The sequence below is a fragment of the Poromitra crassiceps genome, assembly GCF_964638095.1.
Source record: "Poromitra crassiceps genome assembly, chromosome: 6".
Classification (NCBI taxonomy): Eukaryota; Metazoa; Chordata; class Actinopteri; order Beryciformes; family Melamphaidae; genus Poromitra; species Poromitra crassiceps.
The window spans coordinates 15032282-15052350 of NC_139627.1; the positions used below are offsets into that span (position 1 = coordinate 15032282).

Consider the following 20069-nt stretch of genomic DNA (forward strand, 5'->3'; position numbering starts at 1 on the left):
CCACAAAAAAAAGTGAAATGATTTTGTTAAAATCGACTCCCTCATTAGAAATTCCATAATCTATGAATATGCAAATATATTTCATCTCAAACGTTTTCCTGCTGGCCACAAGATGTCTCCTACTTCACTGTAAAGTCCATTCTCAGTGTATGGTGCACTGCAGGCTTCAAGTTTCCACATCACATTAAGTGTACGTTGAATATTGGACAGGTTTTGGTTTCCAAACTATTAAAGGAACACTCTGCCCATTTTCAACCAGCTTTGTATCATTAGAACATCAGTAGTATATCAGAAAACTGTAAACGGTTTTGAAGTCTGTCATTTAATTTGACAGTTATTGAGTGTTAAAGTGTGTCACTGGTCCACACTAACTCAAATGAATAACTCATTAACTCAAATCAACTCTCAATAACTGTCAAACTATTCATCATTCATCTAGTTTGACAGTTATTGGTCTTGAAGGGGGGGGGGGGATCAGGGGAAAAAAAGACCATAGGCCGTTCATCTCCCATCATCATTACTAATAGGTGTATCCCCCAAGGCTGTGTCCTGAGCTCTTTTCTGTTTGCTCATACAAAATGGTGGAACGAGCTCCCCCACATGGTCAGGACATCAGAATCTCTCCCCATCTTCTGCAATCGGCTAAAAACTCATCTCTTTTCTCTCCATTTTACCCTCCCCCTAACCTTACTTCTTCATCTCCCTTATATGCTGCCCACGGACTTGTTTTTTCCCCCCGCAAACTGTCAACTGTTTTTGTTTCTTTATTTTATTTATCTTTTTCATTATCTCTGCTTTCCACTATGTATGTTACATGATCTATGCTTGTTTTTTATCCCTCTGTACGTCGCTTTGGAGAAAGGCGTCTGCCAAATGAAATAAAGTCAAGTCATATCACCACATTATCTGAAGTTCTCTGACGACACTCCTCAGTGACAACAACTCAGACAAAATACCAGATGTCCATCACTCCTCACTTCACCTCTCTGTGCAATACAAACATCTGCGTGTCCCAAACAACTAAAGCACAGACAGTGCACACTGCCCAGCCATGATGCATGCAGAAGAGCAGGTTAGACGTGAAGGTTCTGTGCTTTGGTTACATCAACCAACACCATGAAGGCTGTCAGCAGACACTTCATCAGAAAAGCCCGGGCCCTCGTTAGTCCAACCGTGTCTCCCGTCTTCCAGCCAGAGATGCGCACAAGTCATTTGTTGCAAGCCCAATCAAGTCGTAAGTCTTTGGTTACGAGTTCAAGTCAAATCTCAATTCTCTCATGTTTCGCTCATCTGCTGGATGCCATCCGATCTGCTTAGAACACTGCATAGCTAAAAGTAAAGAATTCAAAGTGTACTGTATTATCCTCACTCCTTTACCTATTAGCATGCAGTATCAGCATTGAATAGTTGACATTATTATCACTAGGCATTTCCTAATGTGCCAAAAAAAAACAAATAAAAAAAATATTGTTCACGACTCCCAAATCTTGAGTCCCAAGTCTTTTGACGACGAGTCTCAAGTCACTGTGTGTGCGCGACTCAAGTTCAAGTCCCCATCCCTGCCTCTAGCCAATTCTCACTTACTGCTGCTAAAACCTGCTAACATAAGCCCTTTTCCCACATGCGCTTTGTACCGCAAAATGACCGGTACGTGGTCTAATGCCTGCATGTGAGAAAGGCACCGTGCCGGTATAAGCGCGACCCCGTCGTCGCGGAGATTTCACCACTTTCTAGCCTGTCAGAAGAGCGGTATGCGCTTTAGCGGATACTAGTGAGAAACGGGTGCAGTCATTTTCCGCGACACTCTCATGGGCGAGGTGTACACACGTTGCTTAATGTTCCAGCGGGCATAATCTAATCATTCGCGCACATTAAAGCAAACTGGCGAAATGATCTTGTGATAATAAGAGCAGTAGCCTATGTCAGCTTCATGTGTGGGTGTGCTGTGCTGATTTTCCCCTCTCCTCTCTGGTCGCTCTCTGGCCACAGTCCGTCCTCCTCCTTAAGTCACAGCCCGACAGGGACTAAGCAAATGCACGAAGCGAAAGTGGAAGTATTTTGCTTACGTTGCCGACAGCCAAGGCAAGCCCGGACACATCAAATGAAGCCAGTCTGTAAAAAGTGCTTCAACGCGATGCAGGTGAACGGATAAACAAGCAAACTTATTTCACCATTCGGAGTTTTGCCGACACGTCACTCCCCACCCGCTCTGCAGTGCCGCCCCCCCCCCCCACATACAGGCAATTTCGCTGATAGATTCCCACATGCCAGAGGAGAGGTGTGAAGGGAAATGTCCGATATTGACTTACAGGTAATTTTCCGGTACGCATGTGGGAAAACGGCTATAGGTTCACAGCAAGTATCCTGTGGCCATCATTTCATTTATAGTTGCGAATAACATTTTTGTCTCAACGTACAAATGTACACTAATATCACCAAAGCAATATCTCACAGAGGCAAACACCTTTGCTATGTCATAATGTACAGTAAAGGTGCTCATGTGTTTGATCCACCATTTTCTTTCCTCTTCCCCCCAATGTCAATATTCCTTGACTGTTGTGGCTCACTGGTGACTGTGCTGTTGTGGCTCACTGGTGACACTGCTGTTGTGGCTCACTGGTGACTGTGCTAGCCGGTGAGTAGGCCACATGATTGACCTGCACAAGTGTGGAGCTGCGTTTGTTGAATGCCCCGGGACATACTTGACACCCCAGCAAGCCTACAGAATACAGCGTCAGCAGCAGCATATTAGCAGATCCCAGAGCAGCTCCCGGCTCACGGCATGGAAGATAATGTTAACATAACCCCTGCTGCTCCGCACCTCAGTTTACCGTCACAATCAGCTCATTGAGGCAATCTAACTTTACTGGCCACGTCAGTCAACATGGTTCATGTTCACGTCAGGATGACTGCCTGTTCACACTGTGAGCAACTTGGCCACTCTAGTCGTCGTGCGCGGTAGCAGAGACTCAAATTACATATGGAGCTACGGATGATTTTTTTTTTTGCCTTTCATAATATTACGTTAAGTTAACCTAGTTAGCTAGCAAGCGTTAATTAGGTAGCATTAATTGAAAATAAAAACAAATAAAATACTTGACTTCAAATAGACATGCAGTTGTTCTTGTTTTTCCCTAAATCAGATTGATAGAGGCGCAGACATTTGTTTGGCTGTTGGTGGACGATGCCTGTGAAAAGTTCAGCCATGGCCAACTGTTCTCAGCTGCTGACAAGCTTGGTGACCGGCCACACATCGGCCCAGTTCCACTGGTCACTCTCCCTCAGTTCAATAGGAAATGATTGAACTTCCAGTGACCTGTGTATTGTGTTGCTCACAATGTGAACACACTTAGTTACATTTCCGTTCCATGTCTTGTCATACGATTAGTACATGGCACACTAAGTCTTCTCATACGATTAGTACATGACACACTAAGTCTTCTCATAAGATTAGTACATGACACACTAAGTATTCTCATAAGATTAGTATATGTCACACTAAGTCTTCTCATAAGATTAGTATATGTCACACTAAGTCTTGTCATAAGATTAGTACATGACACACTAAGTCTTCTCATAAGATTAGTACATGACACACTAAGTCTTCTCATAAGATTAGTATATGACACACTAAGTCTTCTCATAAGATTAGTACATCATGACACACTAAGTCTTCTCATAAGATTAGTACATCATGACACACTAAGTCTTCTCATAAGATTAGTATATGGCACACTAAGTCTTCTCATAAGATTAGTACATGACACACTAAGTCTTCTCATAAGATTAATACATGACACACTAAGTCTTCTCATAAGATTAGTACATGACACACTAAGTCTTCTCATAAGATTAGTACATGACGCACTAAGTCTTCTCATAAGATTAGTACATGACACACTAAGTATTCTCATAAGATTAGTATATGTCACACTAAGTCTTCTCATAAGATTAGTATATGTCACACTAAGTCTTGTCATAAGATTAGTACATGACACACTAAGTCTTCTCATAAGATTAGTACATGACACACTAAGTATTCTCATAAGATTAGTACATGACACACTAAGTCTTCTCATAAAATTAGTATATGACACACTAAGTCTTCTCATAAGATTAGTACATGGCACACTAAGTCTTCTCATAGGATTAGTACATGACACACTAAGTCTTCTCATAGGATTAGTACATGACACACTAAGTCTTCTCATAAGATTAGTACATGACACACTAAGTCTTCTCATAAGATTAGTACATGGCACACTAAGTCTTCTCATAGGATTAGTACATGTCACACTAAGTCTTGTCATAAGATTAGTACATGACACACTAAGTCTTCTCATAAGATTAGTACATGTCACACTAAGTCTTCTCATAAGATTAGTACATGTCACACTAAGTCTTCTCATAAGATTAGTACATGACACACTAAGTCTTCTCATAAGATTAGTATATGACACACTAAGTCTTCTCATAAGATTAGTATATGACACACTAAGTCTTCTCATAAGATTAGTACATGTCACACTAAGTCTTCTCATAAGATTAGTACATGACACACTAAGTCTTCTCATAAGATTAGTATATGACACACTAAGTCTTCTCATAAGATTAGTATATGACACACTAAGTCTTCTCATAAGATTAGTACATCATGACACACTAAGTCTTCTCATAAGATTAGTACATCATGACACACTAAGTCTTCTCATAAGATTAGTACATGACACACTAAGTCTTCTCATAAGATTAGTATATGACACACTAAGTCTTCTCATAAGATTAGTACATCATGGCACACTAAGTCTTCTCATAGGATTAGTATATGACACACTAAGTCTTCTCATAAGATTAATACATGACACACTAAGTCTTCTCATAAGATTAGTATATGACACACTAAGTCTTCTCATAAGATTAGTACATCATGGCACACTAAGTCTTCTCATAAGATGAGTATATGACACACTAAGTCTTCTCATAAGATTAGTATATATGACACTAATTCTTCTCATAAGATTAGTATATTGCACACTAAGTGTTCTCAAAACGGGTCAACTAACTTTATGTGGAGTTGGCGCATGGAGTTACATGTATCTTGTTGTGTGACACCAAAACAATGTCCTATTTCCCTGTGGCTAATACTGTTTTAGCAATGGAGGTGACTCATTGGTTCAGGTAATGGGGTGGTCACAGCATGTGTGTCTGCGTGTCCATACATGTAGTCTGCCTGTGTGCATTCACATGCACAGTATGTATTTGCATTAGACCATAGCATTAGTTTAGAGATCATTGCATGCGTTCCTGTGCAGCTGCACCCCCCCCCCCTCCGTCCCCAACACATCTGAATGAACCTGAGCTGGGCATTGACTGAGCCCTGTTAATGCCCTGCACCTGTCCTGCACTGCTCCAACCTGGATATGGCCGGCCAGGACACTCTGAGGACACTGACGTCAACCAGAGCTGCAGCTGAAGTCCAAAACACATATATGGACACCAACTATTCAAACACAAATTACCATCATTTTTTCTAGAAAATGTCCTCATTGTCCTCATGTCCTCAGATTTCAAGCTTGTAATAACCACTGCACGAAGAACCTACTTTCCGGGACTTTGCACAACTGCAAAGAGATCCACTTTGCAGGTCTTTGTGGCAAAGTGGGGGAAAGCAGCACATAGTGTTCTCATATTGAGTCCCTATGCGTTTCATTCACTTGCCCGGAAAGCAGGTTTTTCATGCATTGAACTACACATTGTCAGGCATATTATTGTATGAATGTACTGTCTCATTTTGTCCAAAATTGTACCTTTGATGCAAGAGCCTGCAATTGTACAAGTTCATACAGCATAGTCTTCTGTAAAGGCATCTATTAGTTGGCAAAGTGATCAGTGCTCCGGGCCCTTTCTGTCTGAGAGTCTGAGATTTGCATCACACAGGGTCAAATATGAAGCAATCATTGATGCAGTGCAGTACAGTAGCTCAGAAGGCCAATCTTGATTGTGAATGAATGCGAGGCGAGATGTTTGACGCTTTGTCTTGCACCCTCAGATCATCCAGAAGCCCACCCACGACCTGAAGCAGCAGTTGGCCAACTACTCCAAGCGTGTGGCCGGCTCCGTCACCGAGCTCATCCAGGCCGCCGAGGCCATGAAAGGTACTTTGACCTCTTCAACCACTGAGTCACGTGCCCAACCTGTCATCCTCCCTGCCTCTCTGGGGTCTTCAACCACTGAGTGATGTGCCCAACCTGTCGTCCTCCCTGCCTCTCCGTGGGGGTAGTTCACGTCTTTATTTACACTCAGAATGGTGCCAGAGTGGCATCATTCAACAATGGATAAATGCATTCTCCTACAGCTCACTGAACAGGCGAGGGGATCCACGCGGTGCTCAGCGCAGCTCACAATTGCTCAACTGTGCATGCGCGAAGCTGGGCTAGCGTTTTTTTGGGTAGTTGTAAAATGCCATTTTCTCCAGCGACCAAGCATCTGAGCAGGAAACCGATTTCACCATTGAATCAGCGTAAATTGTACATGTTAGTCAGCTAATGTTTCAGTCACTCAGTGGCGTTTTGAGAAATTGTTGTTACGTGAAGCCACAACTATTGATGATGCGAGAGGTCTGCAGTGCTGCTTGAACGCCCTTCTCAGACGCGGATGCTGACTTGTGCGGCTCTGGGCCGGCTATCACCCAGATTGCTTGATTTGGGCTACCCATTTTATAAATCTGCACATATCACCTGTCCACCTCCACTATATTTACATATTCAGGTCATTCAAATCCTATGGAACCGTATGAATGTGCCCCTTCAAATATAGTAGGTATTCTTAGTGGAAGATTCAACCAGTTTGTGTTCACCTAGCGAGGTTTATTTAGTGGTGCTATGGTTATTTCATGTGATGTCACTGTTGTGCTTTTGTGTTGCAGGTACAGAATGGGTGGACCCCGAGGATCCCACCGTCATTGCGGAGAACGAGCTGCTGGGAGCGGCGGCGGCCATCGAAGCGGCCGCCAAGAAACTGGAGCAGCTGAGACCCAGGACCAAACCCAAGGTCCACCAGCCTCACAGCACCCTACCATACACACTTAACCCGTTACCTCAGTGTCAACATATTATCAACTCGACTCCTCACCCCATGTTGAATTTTACCCCTGAAATTAATGTTAGGGGTATTTTGTGCGAATGAATGTAAATGAATTAAAATATGTTATTTCAATGGATTACGGGTACATACCGCATGCATTTGAAATATGTTGATATCCATTGAAATGTCAGAAGGACACGAAAACTAGATACGAACAAGACCTGTTTTGCACGTATGAATACATGATGTTTACACGCTCGAACGTTTGCTTGCTTGACGACGTAAACAGGAAGCGGACGAGAGCCTGAACTTTGAGGAGCAGATCCTGGAGGCAGCCAAGTCCATCGCGGCCGCCACCAGCGCTTTGGTCAAAGCCGCCTCCGCAGCTCAGAGGGAACTGGTCGCTCAAGGCAAGGTACGTGTGACGCATCCTGCCTGGTGACCTCTGATTGCCTCAGATTCAGGGTGCTTCTGGGGACATTCAAACTAGACCAAGGTACCAGCCAGGTACCGTAGCGGTTGGGGAATGTTTTTCACTATCTTGAAGCCATTTTGATCTAAAGGCTTCTGCTTAACACGTTCACTGCCAATGACGAGTTGATACATCAAAAAAAATCCAACGGTTGACTGCCAATGACGAGTTGTTATGGAGGAAATTACTGTTCAAAACTATTGTTTAGATGTCTGACGTCTTACTGATGCCAAAAATGAATGGTTAAAGTGACTGTTCTATCGAATTTCACAAAAAGCTATTTATCTCAGCTTAAATTTTCAGACGCTGAAACCATGCTGTATTCAAGTGCTAATGCCTACATAACTACTAACTCTACAAACTAACTCTTTTAGACAGAGAAAGCACACATTCTATTAGTTCTTTTGAGATATTTTGTGTTCACAAAATCTTAGCAGAAAAGAATCCTCGGGTCTTGAAAGATGAGCCAGAATCCTCAAAAAAAACCTTTGGCAGAAGCTACCTACAGTAAAAAAAAAAACGGCTGGCAGTGAATGTGTTAAATGCTGGAAATGTGTTTCTTAGACAAATAATAAATAGTGATGTTGATCTTATGTATGAATTTATTTCCAAAGCCTTTAACTTTCAATCAAGGCAAAGGGCAGCTACTTTAAAGAATCTAAAATACAGAGATATATATAATAGATAGATTTGGATTTGTTCAATGCTTTTTTTGGTCACTGCATAATTTCATTTGTGTTATCATAGTGTCATAGTGTTGATGTCTTTACTATTGTTATCATTATTACTGTATTATCTATTATTATTGTAAAATGTAGAAAATGGTACAAATAAAGAGAACTGCAGTGTCCCCAAACCTCTACCTGACAGTGTACGGTATGACACCCAGAAATGAATTCCCAAAGACACAACCAAATTCATAAAGAAAATAAACCCCTAAACTCAGCTGCTATAAGTCTTTGGGAAGAGATTATAATCCATTAGAATAGCCCGTCTCAATAAATGACTTTAAAATAAAAATCCTTAACAAAGTAGACCCATGACTTGACATGACATTACCCATCTGCAAAAGGTTGTCATAGGAATTACATGGGCATCTCTGTTCACACCGTCAACGGTATTAAACTGGAGATCCTAAATATCTCTCTATCGTGAATTGTTTTTGAGTGAATCAAGGGATTCCACGCTCTAACAGGTAAAGACAAGATAAAAGGAAATGTTAGGGGAGGACAGCCAGACAGATATTGCTGCAATGATTTATGTCATTTGTGGATTAAGAGTAACTATAAGGTAGTCAGAATTAGGGATGTCACAATATATCGTCCCACAATATATCGCGATATCAGAACGTGACAATATGTATCGTTGAGATGAAATCTCATATCGTGAGAAAAATAAGCTGAACATGGTGGCACTGATCTGCATCTGATTGCATGCTCGCTCTCCTTTTCATTGCTTTGTTTGAACAGACGAGGGACGTTACAGACACGGAGGATGAAAATGGTGAAATGACTCAAATTAGCGTGGAGGATGCCCCCTCAACTTACAAATCGATTGCAAAAAAATATTGTTAAAGTATCGTATCGTTATCGTGAACCCAATATCGTGTATCGTATCGTATCGTGAACTGAGTGTATCGTGACACCCCTAGTCAGAATGGATAGTGATGATCCCTGTAATCCCTGAAAAAATGTGGATTCATTGGTCATCTGTGGTTGTTTTAGATTCATTTTCTTAAAATCCCATCTGTAAATATTATATACATGTAATGTCGCTCTTATGTTGATGACAATAAAGCCATTGTGATTGTTAATCTGCCCACCAGGTCGGCGCTATACAAGCCAATGCAGTAGATGACGGACAATGGTCTCAGGGGCTCATCTCAGCTGTAAGTGTCCTGCCGGGAATCGTTTTGATGGCATCTTCCAACTTGCCGTTGAAACATTCGCTCACGATCTGTCTCCTTCAAATGCCCAGGCCCGAATGGTCGCAGCGGCAACGAACAACCTGTGCGAGGCAGCCAACTCTGCAGTGCAGGGTCACGCCAGCGAGGAGAAGCTCATCTCCTCAGCCAAGCAGGTGGCGGCCTCCACCGCTCAGCTCCTGGTGGCCTGCAAGGTCAAGGCTGACCAGGACTCCCAGACCATGAAGAGGCTACAGGTCAGTGCTCCACGCTGCTCTGCACACTCACACCTGCTTCTGTTTTTGTTGCATAATGTAGGGGGCGCAGTTTGGCCTGCTTTCTATAATAATGCATCCCTCAGTTACTTGAATGCTTCCATTATTTTGGCAGCTACTTGGGTTCAAATTAACTCAGTGAGTTGGTTTGAAAGTTGTTGTATCAATGAACTAAATTAAGAAATGTTCAGGTTATGGTAGCCTAATTGTTTTAAGTACTGTTCTAAAAAACTACTTGGAGTATTAGTTACTTTTTATCAAATCGATGTTTAATAGTAGGCTGTCAGAGGCATTCAATTGAAATGGGAGATCCATGTAGAAAATATATACTTTCAACAAAGCACATTTCTCTGATAAATTATATGATTGAAAGATCAACAATGTCAGAGTTCCTCATTATCTACTGGAAGAATACATCAGTACATACAGAGTACATCACCGCAGGGTCAGTTCTCCATGGCTGTTGAGTCTGTTTCAAGAAGTACATCCAATCATTTCTGTTTGACAACCACTGCGTGTCTCAGATTGTTTCTCAGCACTTTATATTAAGCTACACATATTCACCATTCGCTAGTTTCTTATTAGCATAAGTATATTAGTAGAATATTGGCTGTTTATTAGTAGTCATTATAAAGCATTTATGAATGCCTTATTTTACATGACCATATTATTATGACCATTATTATGCTCTTATAATATGCTATGCTCAGTATGGGCCTTATAAGGTGGTAGTACCACTAAAGCATAAGATCGTAATCCATGTACAACAACTTCCTTACTATCAATAAACAGTCATTAGGAGGTTATTGAAGGAAAACTAATAAGTGATTTATAATAACTAATAAACAGCTGATATATGCTACGAATATGCATGCTAATAAGCAACTGGTTAATTTTGAATATGTGTACCTTAATATAAAGTCTTACCATAACTCTTTGCAAACAATCGGAAACTAATTATTGTCCTTGTAACTTTAGCTTAGCATGATGGACTTGCTCTTTGCTGTAATTGACCGTCTCTGGTGTTCACACCAGGTAATAACACATGAAGGAATAGTCCAGACTGTGGCTTGTCCTCCATTCATTTCGTTATGCTACTCTTTCCAAGTATGAGGAACTGCTTGCTGGCTGTCAGCATTTAGCATTTTGGGACTGTTTCCTGTCGTGTGGATTGCGTTCCCGCTGCTAACAAACCGTTTCCTGTCGTTTGGGTTGCGTTTCCGCTGCTAACAAACCGTTTCCTGTCGTTTGGGTTGTGTTCTCAGTCAACACACCGCACTGCATCTCTCTTGGAAGAGGACCGAGACCCACATTCTCAGCATCTCAGTGCAGTTATTGGCTGCCGCCTGAGTTCAAATTGACCCGGGATTAAAGCCGTTAAAATCCAGCACTCCAAACGTGCTACAGGTGTGAACAAACAGAGGAAGGGTTGGCGCAGTTGGGTCCATTATAGAGATGTGTCACCGCAAGCTCCGCCTATTCCAACAAATGGTACTAGCAAGTCTCCTAAATGGTCACGTGGTCACCTCTCCCCTGAAGTGTTGTGAGAGGACTGTGCCTGGTGACGCGGGGTTAGTGCTGACCTAGCAAGCTAACTTGAAATAGAGATTGTGAGTTCCCAAACTCCACACAAACCACACATATAAACCCAAAGCTGCCCGTTGTTAGCTCAATACAGTTGTAACTAAGATATTCGATTAAAAAAATAAAAAAAAATCCAACCACATGTCCGTGGAAAACCATGGGCAAAACCCACGTGACAAAATTACAGGAAGTGGGTTGAAGTTGGGGTGTCTTGTTTGAAATCCCATCATCTTTGGTTGGGCCCTAATCTCTATTAGTGATATACTGTTGTGGGATATCCCCTAGTGGCCAGAGCTGAAATGGTGGTAGAGTACCTTTCATGATGGTCCAGATATGGTAGAGATATATGTGGTCCTTGGCAATTTGTGTATTCACCTCTGATGCATTATTTAACTCTTTTCTCAGTTTCTGCAAAACACAGCAATTACATATGGATCTAGTAGCCTACCTAAAAGCTGTTTAATAAATTAAAACTATCCAAAAAGAGTCCAAACCTCACTGTTGCCACCCCCTACTATTTGCTGAAACGACGTTACCGAGTCACCTCTGAGATGAGTTGAAATTCTATGTGGGATCCACGTTTTGGTCGCTGTTACGTTCTCAGTCGTTCTAGAGTGCAGCCTCTATGGCCTTGGTTTAAACCTATCTGTTAGGTTCTCAGTCGTTCTAGTGTGCAGCCTCTATGACATTTGGTTTAAACCTATCTGTTAGGTTCTCAGTCGTTCTAGCGTGCAGCCTCTATGGCCTTGGTTTAAACCTATCTGTTAGGTTCTCAGTTGTTCTAGCGTGCAGCCTCTGGCCTTGGTTTAAACCTATCTGATAGGTTATCAGTCGTTCTAGCGTGCAGCCTCTATGGCCTTGGTTTAAACCTATCTGTTAGGTTCTCAGTTGTTCTAGCGTGCAGCCTCTGGCCTTGGTTTAAACCTATCTGTTAGGTTCTCAGTTGTTCTAGCGTGCAGCCTCTATGGCCTTGGTTTAAACCTATCTGTTAGGTTCTCAGTTGTTCTAGCGTGCAGCCTCTATGGCCTTGGTTTAAACCTATCTGTTAGGTTCTCAGTCTTCTAGCGTGCAGCCTCTATGGCCTTGGTTTAAACCTATCTGTTAGGTTCTCAGTCTTCTAGCGTGCAGCCTCTGGCCTTGGTTTAAACCTATCTGTTAGGTTCTCAGTCTTCTAGCGTGCAGCCTCTATGGCCTTGGTTTAAACCTATCTGTTAGGTTCTCAGTCTTCTAGCGTGCAGCCTCTATGGCCTTGGTTTAAACCTATCTGTTAAGTTCTCAGTCTTCTAGAGTGCAGCCTCTATGGCTTTGGTTTAAACCTATCCCACAACAGAGAAGCACAAGTCTTTGTCTCGTGCCTCCTGAACAATTACGCACACTGCAGGGCGAGCAGTAAGCCGGGGTCCCGAAATAGGTTGAGTCTCTAGGTGAGTCCCCATATCTGTCCAGCTGCCACATCAGGATTAGGCTGGTCTAAATTTAACACTGGTTAGAGCAGACATTCATCTATGGCCTGTAATCTTTTATTTTATTTTTTAACAGAGAAAGCAGCTAGTTGGGCCACTAGCTTGAGAGCTCATTTAGATCATGTAGTTTAACGTCCAGATTGAAGCCGTTTTTTTTTCACGTGAAAATTCTAATTCTGTGGGAGACTTTGCTTGTTTTTCACTGTATCCTACAATAGAAAACAACTTTGTGTGGAGTCGAACCTCAGCCAACTAACTGGAGGTGGAGGAGGCTCTTCTTCTTACTGAATCGCCCTGAAAAGGCCGATTCCGTCTTGGGATAAACCTACCGAATAATCCATTAGAATAGCTTTGATCTTAATTCTGTCCACAGTATTTATCTAATGTGCTTAGTCCCTACAGACATGACATAACAACCCCCGAAATAATCTCTTTAAAGGGCTGTGTGTGTATGCTAGCTGCTTGCACACCAACCATACCAGCCCATCTCATATTCTGTGGATCCAATCAGCAGTGACTTATCTCCTCCTGTTCTGGGCTTGCAGCTGCCACTTGGTTAATTCCCATATATTTGTGTCTACAGTGTCTCTGGAAACAACGTGGCTTGGAAATGTTGCATCCAGCACTGGAAATATTAGCCTCGTTCTATGATTACTATTACAACCCAATTGCACTCTTGGGTCTATAAAGTCCATTTCACCAGGCTGTGTACTGACACAATGTGGCGAGTGATTAACCCCCATTTAGATTCCCCCTCCTCCTTTGTTTGATGTGTGAATACTTGGGCAGTTTAAGGGGAGGAGGAGGAGCAGGTGGTTGTGTGAATACTTGGGCAGTTTAAGGGGAGGAGGAGGAGGAGGAGCAGGTGGTTGTGTGACAGCTTAGTTTGGTTTAGTTTTATCAGTGTATTTATTTCGGTCAATTATACACAATAACCACAAATGCATATCGCGCCGCTACGCGTGCTCGATTCCTAGGCTCGCCTGCTGCGCAGCCTCGCCCGCCCTGCAGCTCGTCGTGGTGGAACAGCTCCTGTACCTACTTCAGTTTTGGGCTCATGGCTCAATACGTTTTCAATGCAGCAGAGAAAAGTAGCACTCATTTTAACAAATGTGTGTCCTCCCTATCCTGATTTAGTTTATTTATATAACTAGACATCTCGCGCGCTCGATTCCTAGGCTCGCCCGCTGCGTGGGCCCGCCCGCCCTGCAGCTCGCCGAGCTGGCCCCGCAGCTCGCATACACAGCTCGCCCTCTGCACGTCGAATACGCAACTCGCCCGCTACGCAGGCTCGCCTGCTCTATGACATCACTGATGACATCATCATGGATGACATCATCACTGAACTTATATAGCCTCAGCCAGGAAGGATGACATCACTGATGACATCATTAGGTAATTAGGGCAATCACCTAATTAACAAATCCGGCTCCGTTCATTCCATTTAAATTGCAGTCACTGTTTCATGTCTGCTTACAAATGAGGGATATACACGCAAATGCTGCATCAGGTATCAATGGGTTAACATGGCATTAACTGAATTCCAAATGTCAAATCCACCACGTCTGAACGGGAGCAAAAGCAGCCAGTGAGGGTCTAGTCAGACAGGTCAGGGGAGGGTGTAGTCAGACAGGTCAGGGAGGGTGTAGTCAGACAGGTCAGTGGAGGGTGTAGTCAGACAGGTCAGGGGAGGGTGTAGTCAGACAGGTCAGAGGAGCGTGCAGTCAGACAGGTCAGTGAGGGTGTAGTCAGACAGGTCAGTGAGGGTGTAGTCAGACAGGTCAGGGGAGGCAGGTCAGGGGAGGGTGTAGTCAGACAGGTCAGGGGAGGGTGTAGTCAGACAGGTCAGGGGAGGCAGGTCAGGGGAGGGTGTAGTCAGACAGGTCAGGGGAGGGTGTAGTCAGACAGGTCAGTGAGGGTGTAGTCAGACAGGTCAGTGAGGGTGTAGTCAGACAGGTCAGTGAGGGTGTAGTCAGACAGGTCAGTGAGGGTGTAGTCAGACAGGTCAGTGGAGGGTGTAGTCAGACAGGTCAGTGAGGGTGGAGGGTGTAGTCAGACAGGTCAGAGGAGGGTGTAGTCAGACAGGTCAGTGAGGGTGTAGTCAGACAGGTCAGTGGAGGGTGTAGTCAGACAGGTCAGGGGGGGGTGTAGTCAGACAGGTCAGGGGGGGGGTGTAGTCAGACAGGTCAGTGAGGGTGTAGTCAGACAGGTCAGGGGGGGGGTGTAGTCAGACAGGTCAGTGAGGGTGTAGTCAGACAGGTCAGTGAGGGTGTAGTCAGACAGGTCAGTGAGGGTTCAGACAGGTCAGTGAGGGTGTAGTCAGACAGGTGAGTGAGGGTGTAGTCAGACAGGTCAGGGGAGGGTGAGGGTGTAGTCAGACAGGTCACGGGAGGTTGGAGGAAGCTCCCACCAAGCAAAAAGATCTCATCCACAGTGTGAGAAACTCGCCCTGCTAGCAGTGACTCTCCGGCATCAAGATCGTCATAGTACCAATTTGGTGTGTTGCATTAGAGAACAGCTGTTCCACCTCTTGGTGTGTGTGTGTGTGTGTGTGTGTGTGTGTGTGTGTGTGGGGGTGTGTTGTTTTATGTCAGGGCCAGACTAACAGTAACATTCCACCCTGAGATATACAGTAGAGGCAGATTCAGTGCTAGCTGCCTAGCTCAGCCCGTGCCAGCACAGTGTCCCATTTCTTCCCGCAGAGCCTCAAAAGGAAAAAAGAGGACGAGTCTTTGTTTGAAAGGCGCTGCCAAAGGAGACAAATGTTTTGAGCAGAGCAAGCAGCTCCTCATTGCCTTTTAAAGCTATTCCCAGCCGCTCAGCAAAAAGAAAAAAGAAAAAACCCCACACTGTTATGCTTCACTGGTGGGGGCGAACATTCCCTTTCCAGGAGTTGTACATGATCAGTAGGGCTGTGAAGTCTGCTTCAAGAAGCCTGCATGGGTCTGAGTCCAAGTTCCCTGAAAGCCAAAATCATGGTCCAAGCTATTAGAAATGTTAGGCATCTACTAAGTGGACACTACAGAGGATTCTGCTTTTCATAACTTTTAATTTGTCTTCCCTACATCTCCTAGGATCGTCCATACAAGCACTTGTTTAGCGTCTTGAGGACGTGAAAATGTGTCTGATGATGATGTAAGCGGGGGGTGACGTGCGTTGTGTTTTTAGATGAACCAGCCCAGACCAGGCTCTCTTTTGGAGGCAATCTGTTTATTCTGACCAAACATCCAATAAATACAGAATCCTCCGGTCAGTCATGACAGATATGTGAAATGCTTTGAGTATCTACAAAGGCGCTATATACATTGAATCACTTAGAATTATTAGCGAATACGTTTATATTGAAACCCGAAAACATACCTGACAAAAGAATCCAACACGGTATCCTTCAGTCAATCCTGATCAAACTTCAGTTCCTGCTAACTTAGATGACACAGGCATAGCGTACTACACAATAAGATTAAGCTAACAAGTAAACTTACTTTAACCCAGGCTAAAATGCAGACATTTCTATGACCACAATAACAAAAGGGAAGAGGCAAAACGGGAGAAACCATATATACGGAGTCTCAAACGTTATTGACTCTGGAGGCATAACATGTCAAGTTATAACCTATTTACTTAAAATTGTGTAATTATAAAAGTACAAAATTACTGATGTATAAACTGACTCTGTTACACACATTACCGCTGTATAAACTGACTCTGTTACACACATTACCGCTGTATAAACTGACTCTGTTACACACATTACCGCTGTATAAACTGACTGTGTTACACACATTACCGCTGTATAAACTGACACTGTTGCACACATTACCGCTGTATAAACTGACTCTGTTACACACATTACCGCTGTATAAACTGACTCTGTTGCACACATTACCGCTGTATAACTGACTCTGTTACACACATTACCGCTGTATAAACTGACTGTGTTACACACATTACCGCTGTATAAACTGACTCTGTTACACACATTACCGCTGTATAACTGACTCTGTTACACACATTACCGCTGTATAACTGACTCGGTTACACACATTACCGCTGTATAAACTGACTCTGTTACACACATTACCGCTGTATAACTGACTCTGTTACACACATTACCGCTGTATAAACTGACTCTGTTACACACATTACCGCTGTATAAACTGACTCTGTTACACACATTACCGCTGTATAAACTGACTCTGTTACACACATTACCACTGTATAAACTGACTCTGTGTTACACTGAATCACGGTCATTTCTACCATTCCACAGGCCGCAGGAAACGCCGTCAAGAGAGCCTCTGATAACCTGGTGAAGGCGGCGCAGAAAGCGGCCTTTGACGCCCAAGACGACCAGGCCGTGGTGGTGAAGAGTAAGATGGTCGGCGGCATCGCTCAGGTGAGGAGGAGGAGGGGCCAAAAGCTGCATGTGCGGCTTTGGACCGCAGGTGTCTGTTGTAGGGATGCACCATATTGGATTTTTGTTTTGTTTTGCCGATATGCTGATCATTTCCAACCCTTTTGGCCGATGCCGATTTATGCGCACATTTTCTCCCCCCGACCTTATTTCAGAGAACATCAAGTCTCTCCTGTAGTGGAACATTATTATGTCTACTCTGATGGTGATGGCCCACTGCCAGACGCAGACATGAATACAATGCTTTTCGAAATGTACACACTCACTGGGCAAAATAAGAAAACTACATCAACTTAGGTTATGTAAAACACGCCATATTATATTTTATTTTATATTCTTTTTAAAAGATTCATCCTGCTTAAAGAGGCTTGGATAAATAATGCTCGCCCTGAGACAAGCCTGACAATAGCCACCACAGCCAGGGCAAGTTTGGACTTATTTCAAGCATATTACAAGCATTTGGGCTTTTTATTGTCATATCGGCAGAAATCTTTGTTTCGGGCTGATGCCGATATTTCATTTTTAAGCCTTTATCGGCCGATAATCTGTATTTCATATCTACTTCCTGTCAAAGCGCCGTGTGCCGCTGTCTGAATCTGTATTTCATATCTACTTCCTGTCAAAGCCCGTGTGCCGCTGTCTGAATCTGTATTTCATATCTACTTCCTGTCAAAGCCCGTGTGCAGCTGTCTGAATCTGTATTTCATATCTACTTCCTGTCAAAGCCGCGTGTGCCGCTGTCTGAATCTGTATTTCATATCTACTTCCTGTCAAAGCCGCGTGTGCCGCTGTCTGAATCTGTATTTCATATCTACTTCCTGTCAAAGCCGCGTGTGCCGCTGTCTGAATCTGTATTTCATATCTAGATGTTTGCTTCGCACACTCTGATGTCGCTGCGTTTTGCGTTTTGGCAGATCATCGCGGCGCAGGAGGAGATGCTGAGGAAAGAAAGGGAGCTGGACGAGGCCAGGAAGAAGCTGGCCACGATCCGCCAGCAGCAGTACAAGTTCCTGCCTACCGAGCTGAGAGAGGACGGCCAGGAGCAGTGAGACACACCCCGTGCCGACAACGCATTTCTCTAAAGGCCCGTTCACACTTAGAACCATAAGTATAAAGATAACTATCAAAATGGTGCTCTGAGATGGAACCAAGAATATCGTTATAGTTGTCGTTCTGGATGTTTTGATGTATGGTTATTGTTGTAGTGTGAGAGCCATTCTATTGCCTTAAAATGATTTATAGTTATGGTTCATCTCTATAGTTATCGTTCCAAGTGTGAACGGGCCTCGACACAGCGATGACAAATCAGACGCTCAGGACCTTACCCTAGCTAGAAAGGAGGGGGGGATGATGCTTTCCTATAGGACTAACATTGAGCAAATCGACTAAAAGAAATTATTGGGGGGTATAAGATTGAAAAGATGTATCAGGATGTTTATTTTTAATGCGTTTTCCTTGTTTAATTTCATACATTCATGAGCATAATAGTGCCACTGATCATTCATTTTGATAAAGCAAAGCGATTATGCAAGTCCTTAAGGTAACTGTGCTTTTGATTATATATTTTAATATAATGTCTTGTCTGGGGTACTTTAGCCCTTATTTCTATCTGGATTGCATGTCTTCACTGTGTACACACTGTGTTGCTTGCTCAATTCACAAGGTCTTGCCAATAAATGTGTGCCTTTACCATTATACATAGAAATACTTTTTGTTTTTTTGAGCACGAGAACTTTTGAAAATGTTTATGGGCAAACGTTTGAGTACGTTTGTTGTCTGTTATATCTGTTATATTTGTCAAGATTGTGTTTTTATCAGAACTAAGGACATTGAACTGCATTGCGTTGCAATTTGGACCAGAGTTGTGATGATTTCCTTTGCAACACAACACATCTGAGAGGGAAAACATATCATTTTTCTTTATAGATTGAGCTATGAAATGAGTAAAAACGGTATCTTTGATGAAATTTCTATATTAATAAAAAGCTCTACATTTATTTCAACATTTAGACTTAAGCAGTTATTTAGGACTAGATTGGATTAATTATCTTATTTCTATAAAGATTATCAAGCCATATATTTTTTTTACTCCAGGATGTTGCAGTTTGAATCATGAATAGCTTTTTGGGGGGTCTCTTTATTGGTTAGGTTCTTAAAGATCGACTGTAATATGCATCTAGTCATTGGCAGTACCCAATGTTCTTTCTGAAGCAATACATTTGTATTTGGTGGGTAATTCCTGTTGTCAAAGTACAATCGTATTATGTCAGAGGCCTCATTTTAAGCCTGTATTTTCAACATATCAATGCATAAAAAGTGCCTATGTAACGTTAATGTATTTTCCAAGTGTAGTGTACGTAACTGTTAACATTTACCCATTCGAAGTGCACTTATTCATTTGTTTAGCTTAACAGAGCTTCATATAAATCCACTTTTATACACGTTTCTTTTTCTTTTCTTACCAACAAATGGCAGAGCTGATCCAGTATGCCTCATATAAAAGTGACTAAGTTTGTGTATCACACAAAGTTCACACATTTTCAAGATAATATGCTTTTTTTTTAATTATTATTTTGTCACATTTTGACTTCAATATGGTTTAAATTTATTGCTATGGTAGTACCACCTCATGGGCACTGTAAAAGAGATTTATGGTCAATAAAGCTGGTTTCCATGATAACGCTGCCTCGTCCATTTTCCATCAATTTGATTTGCACTAGCCTATTCCTCAACGGATTGATGAGAGAAGGGTAAGTGTAAGGTTAAGTCCCCTTAAGCATTTCTCTTTAAATAATTGCCGTGTGTATAATGAACAGATAAATGAGAAATCACATAAATTAATCAAATCTTCACTACATTTGATCCCCAAGTCTAT

The 20069-nt window shown here is 42.7% G+C and overlaps 1 protein-coding gene across 1 annotated transcript in view; it reads left to right on the top strand.

The window, feature by feature from the left end:
• Positions 1 to 19856, top strand: part of tln1 (talin 1) — a 98415-nt gene extending 78559 nt beyond the window's left edge. Inside the window, exons 49-55 of the mRNA XM_083639421.1 lie at positions 6050 to 6155; positions 6926 to 7050; positions 7373 to 7498; positions 9381 to 9443; positions 9533 to 9715; positions 17051 to 17176; positions 18109 to 19856. Of these exons, the coding sequence (XP_083495547.1) occupies positions 6050 to 6155; positions 6926 to 7050; positions 7373 to 7498; positions 9381 to 9443; positions 9533 to 9715; positions 17051 to 17176; positions 18109 to 18243 (864 nt within the window). The 3' untranslated portion in view covers positions 18244 to 19856. The remainder of the gene's footprint in view (positions 1 to 6049; positions 6156 to 6925; positions 7051 to 7372; positions 7499 to 9380; positions 9444 to 9532; positions 9716 to 17050; positions 17177 to 18108) is intronic.
• Positions 19857 to 20069: the final 213 nt, after the last annotated feature.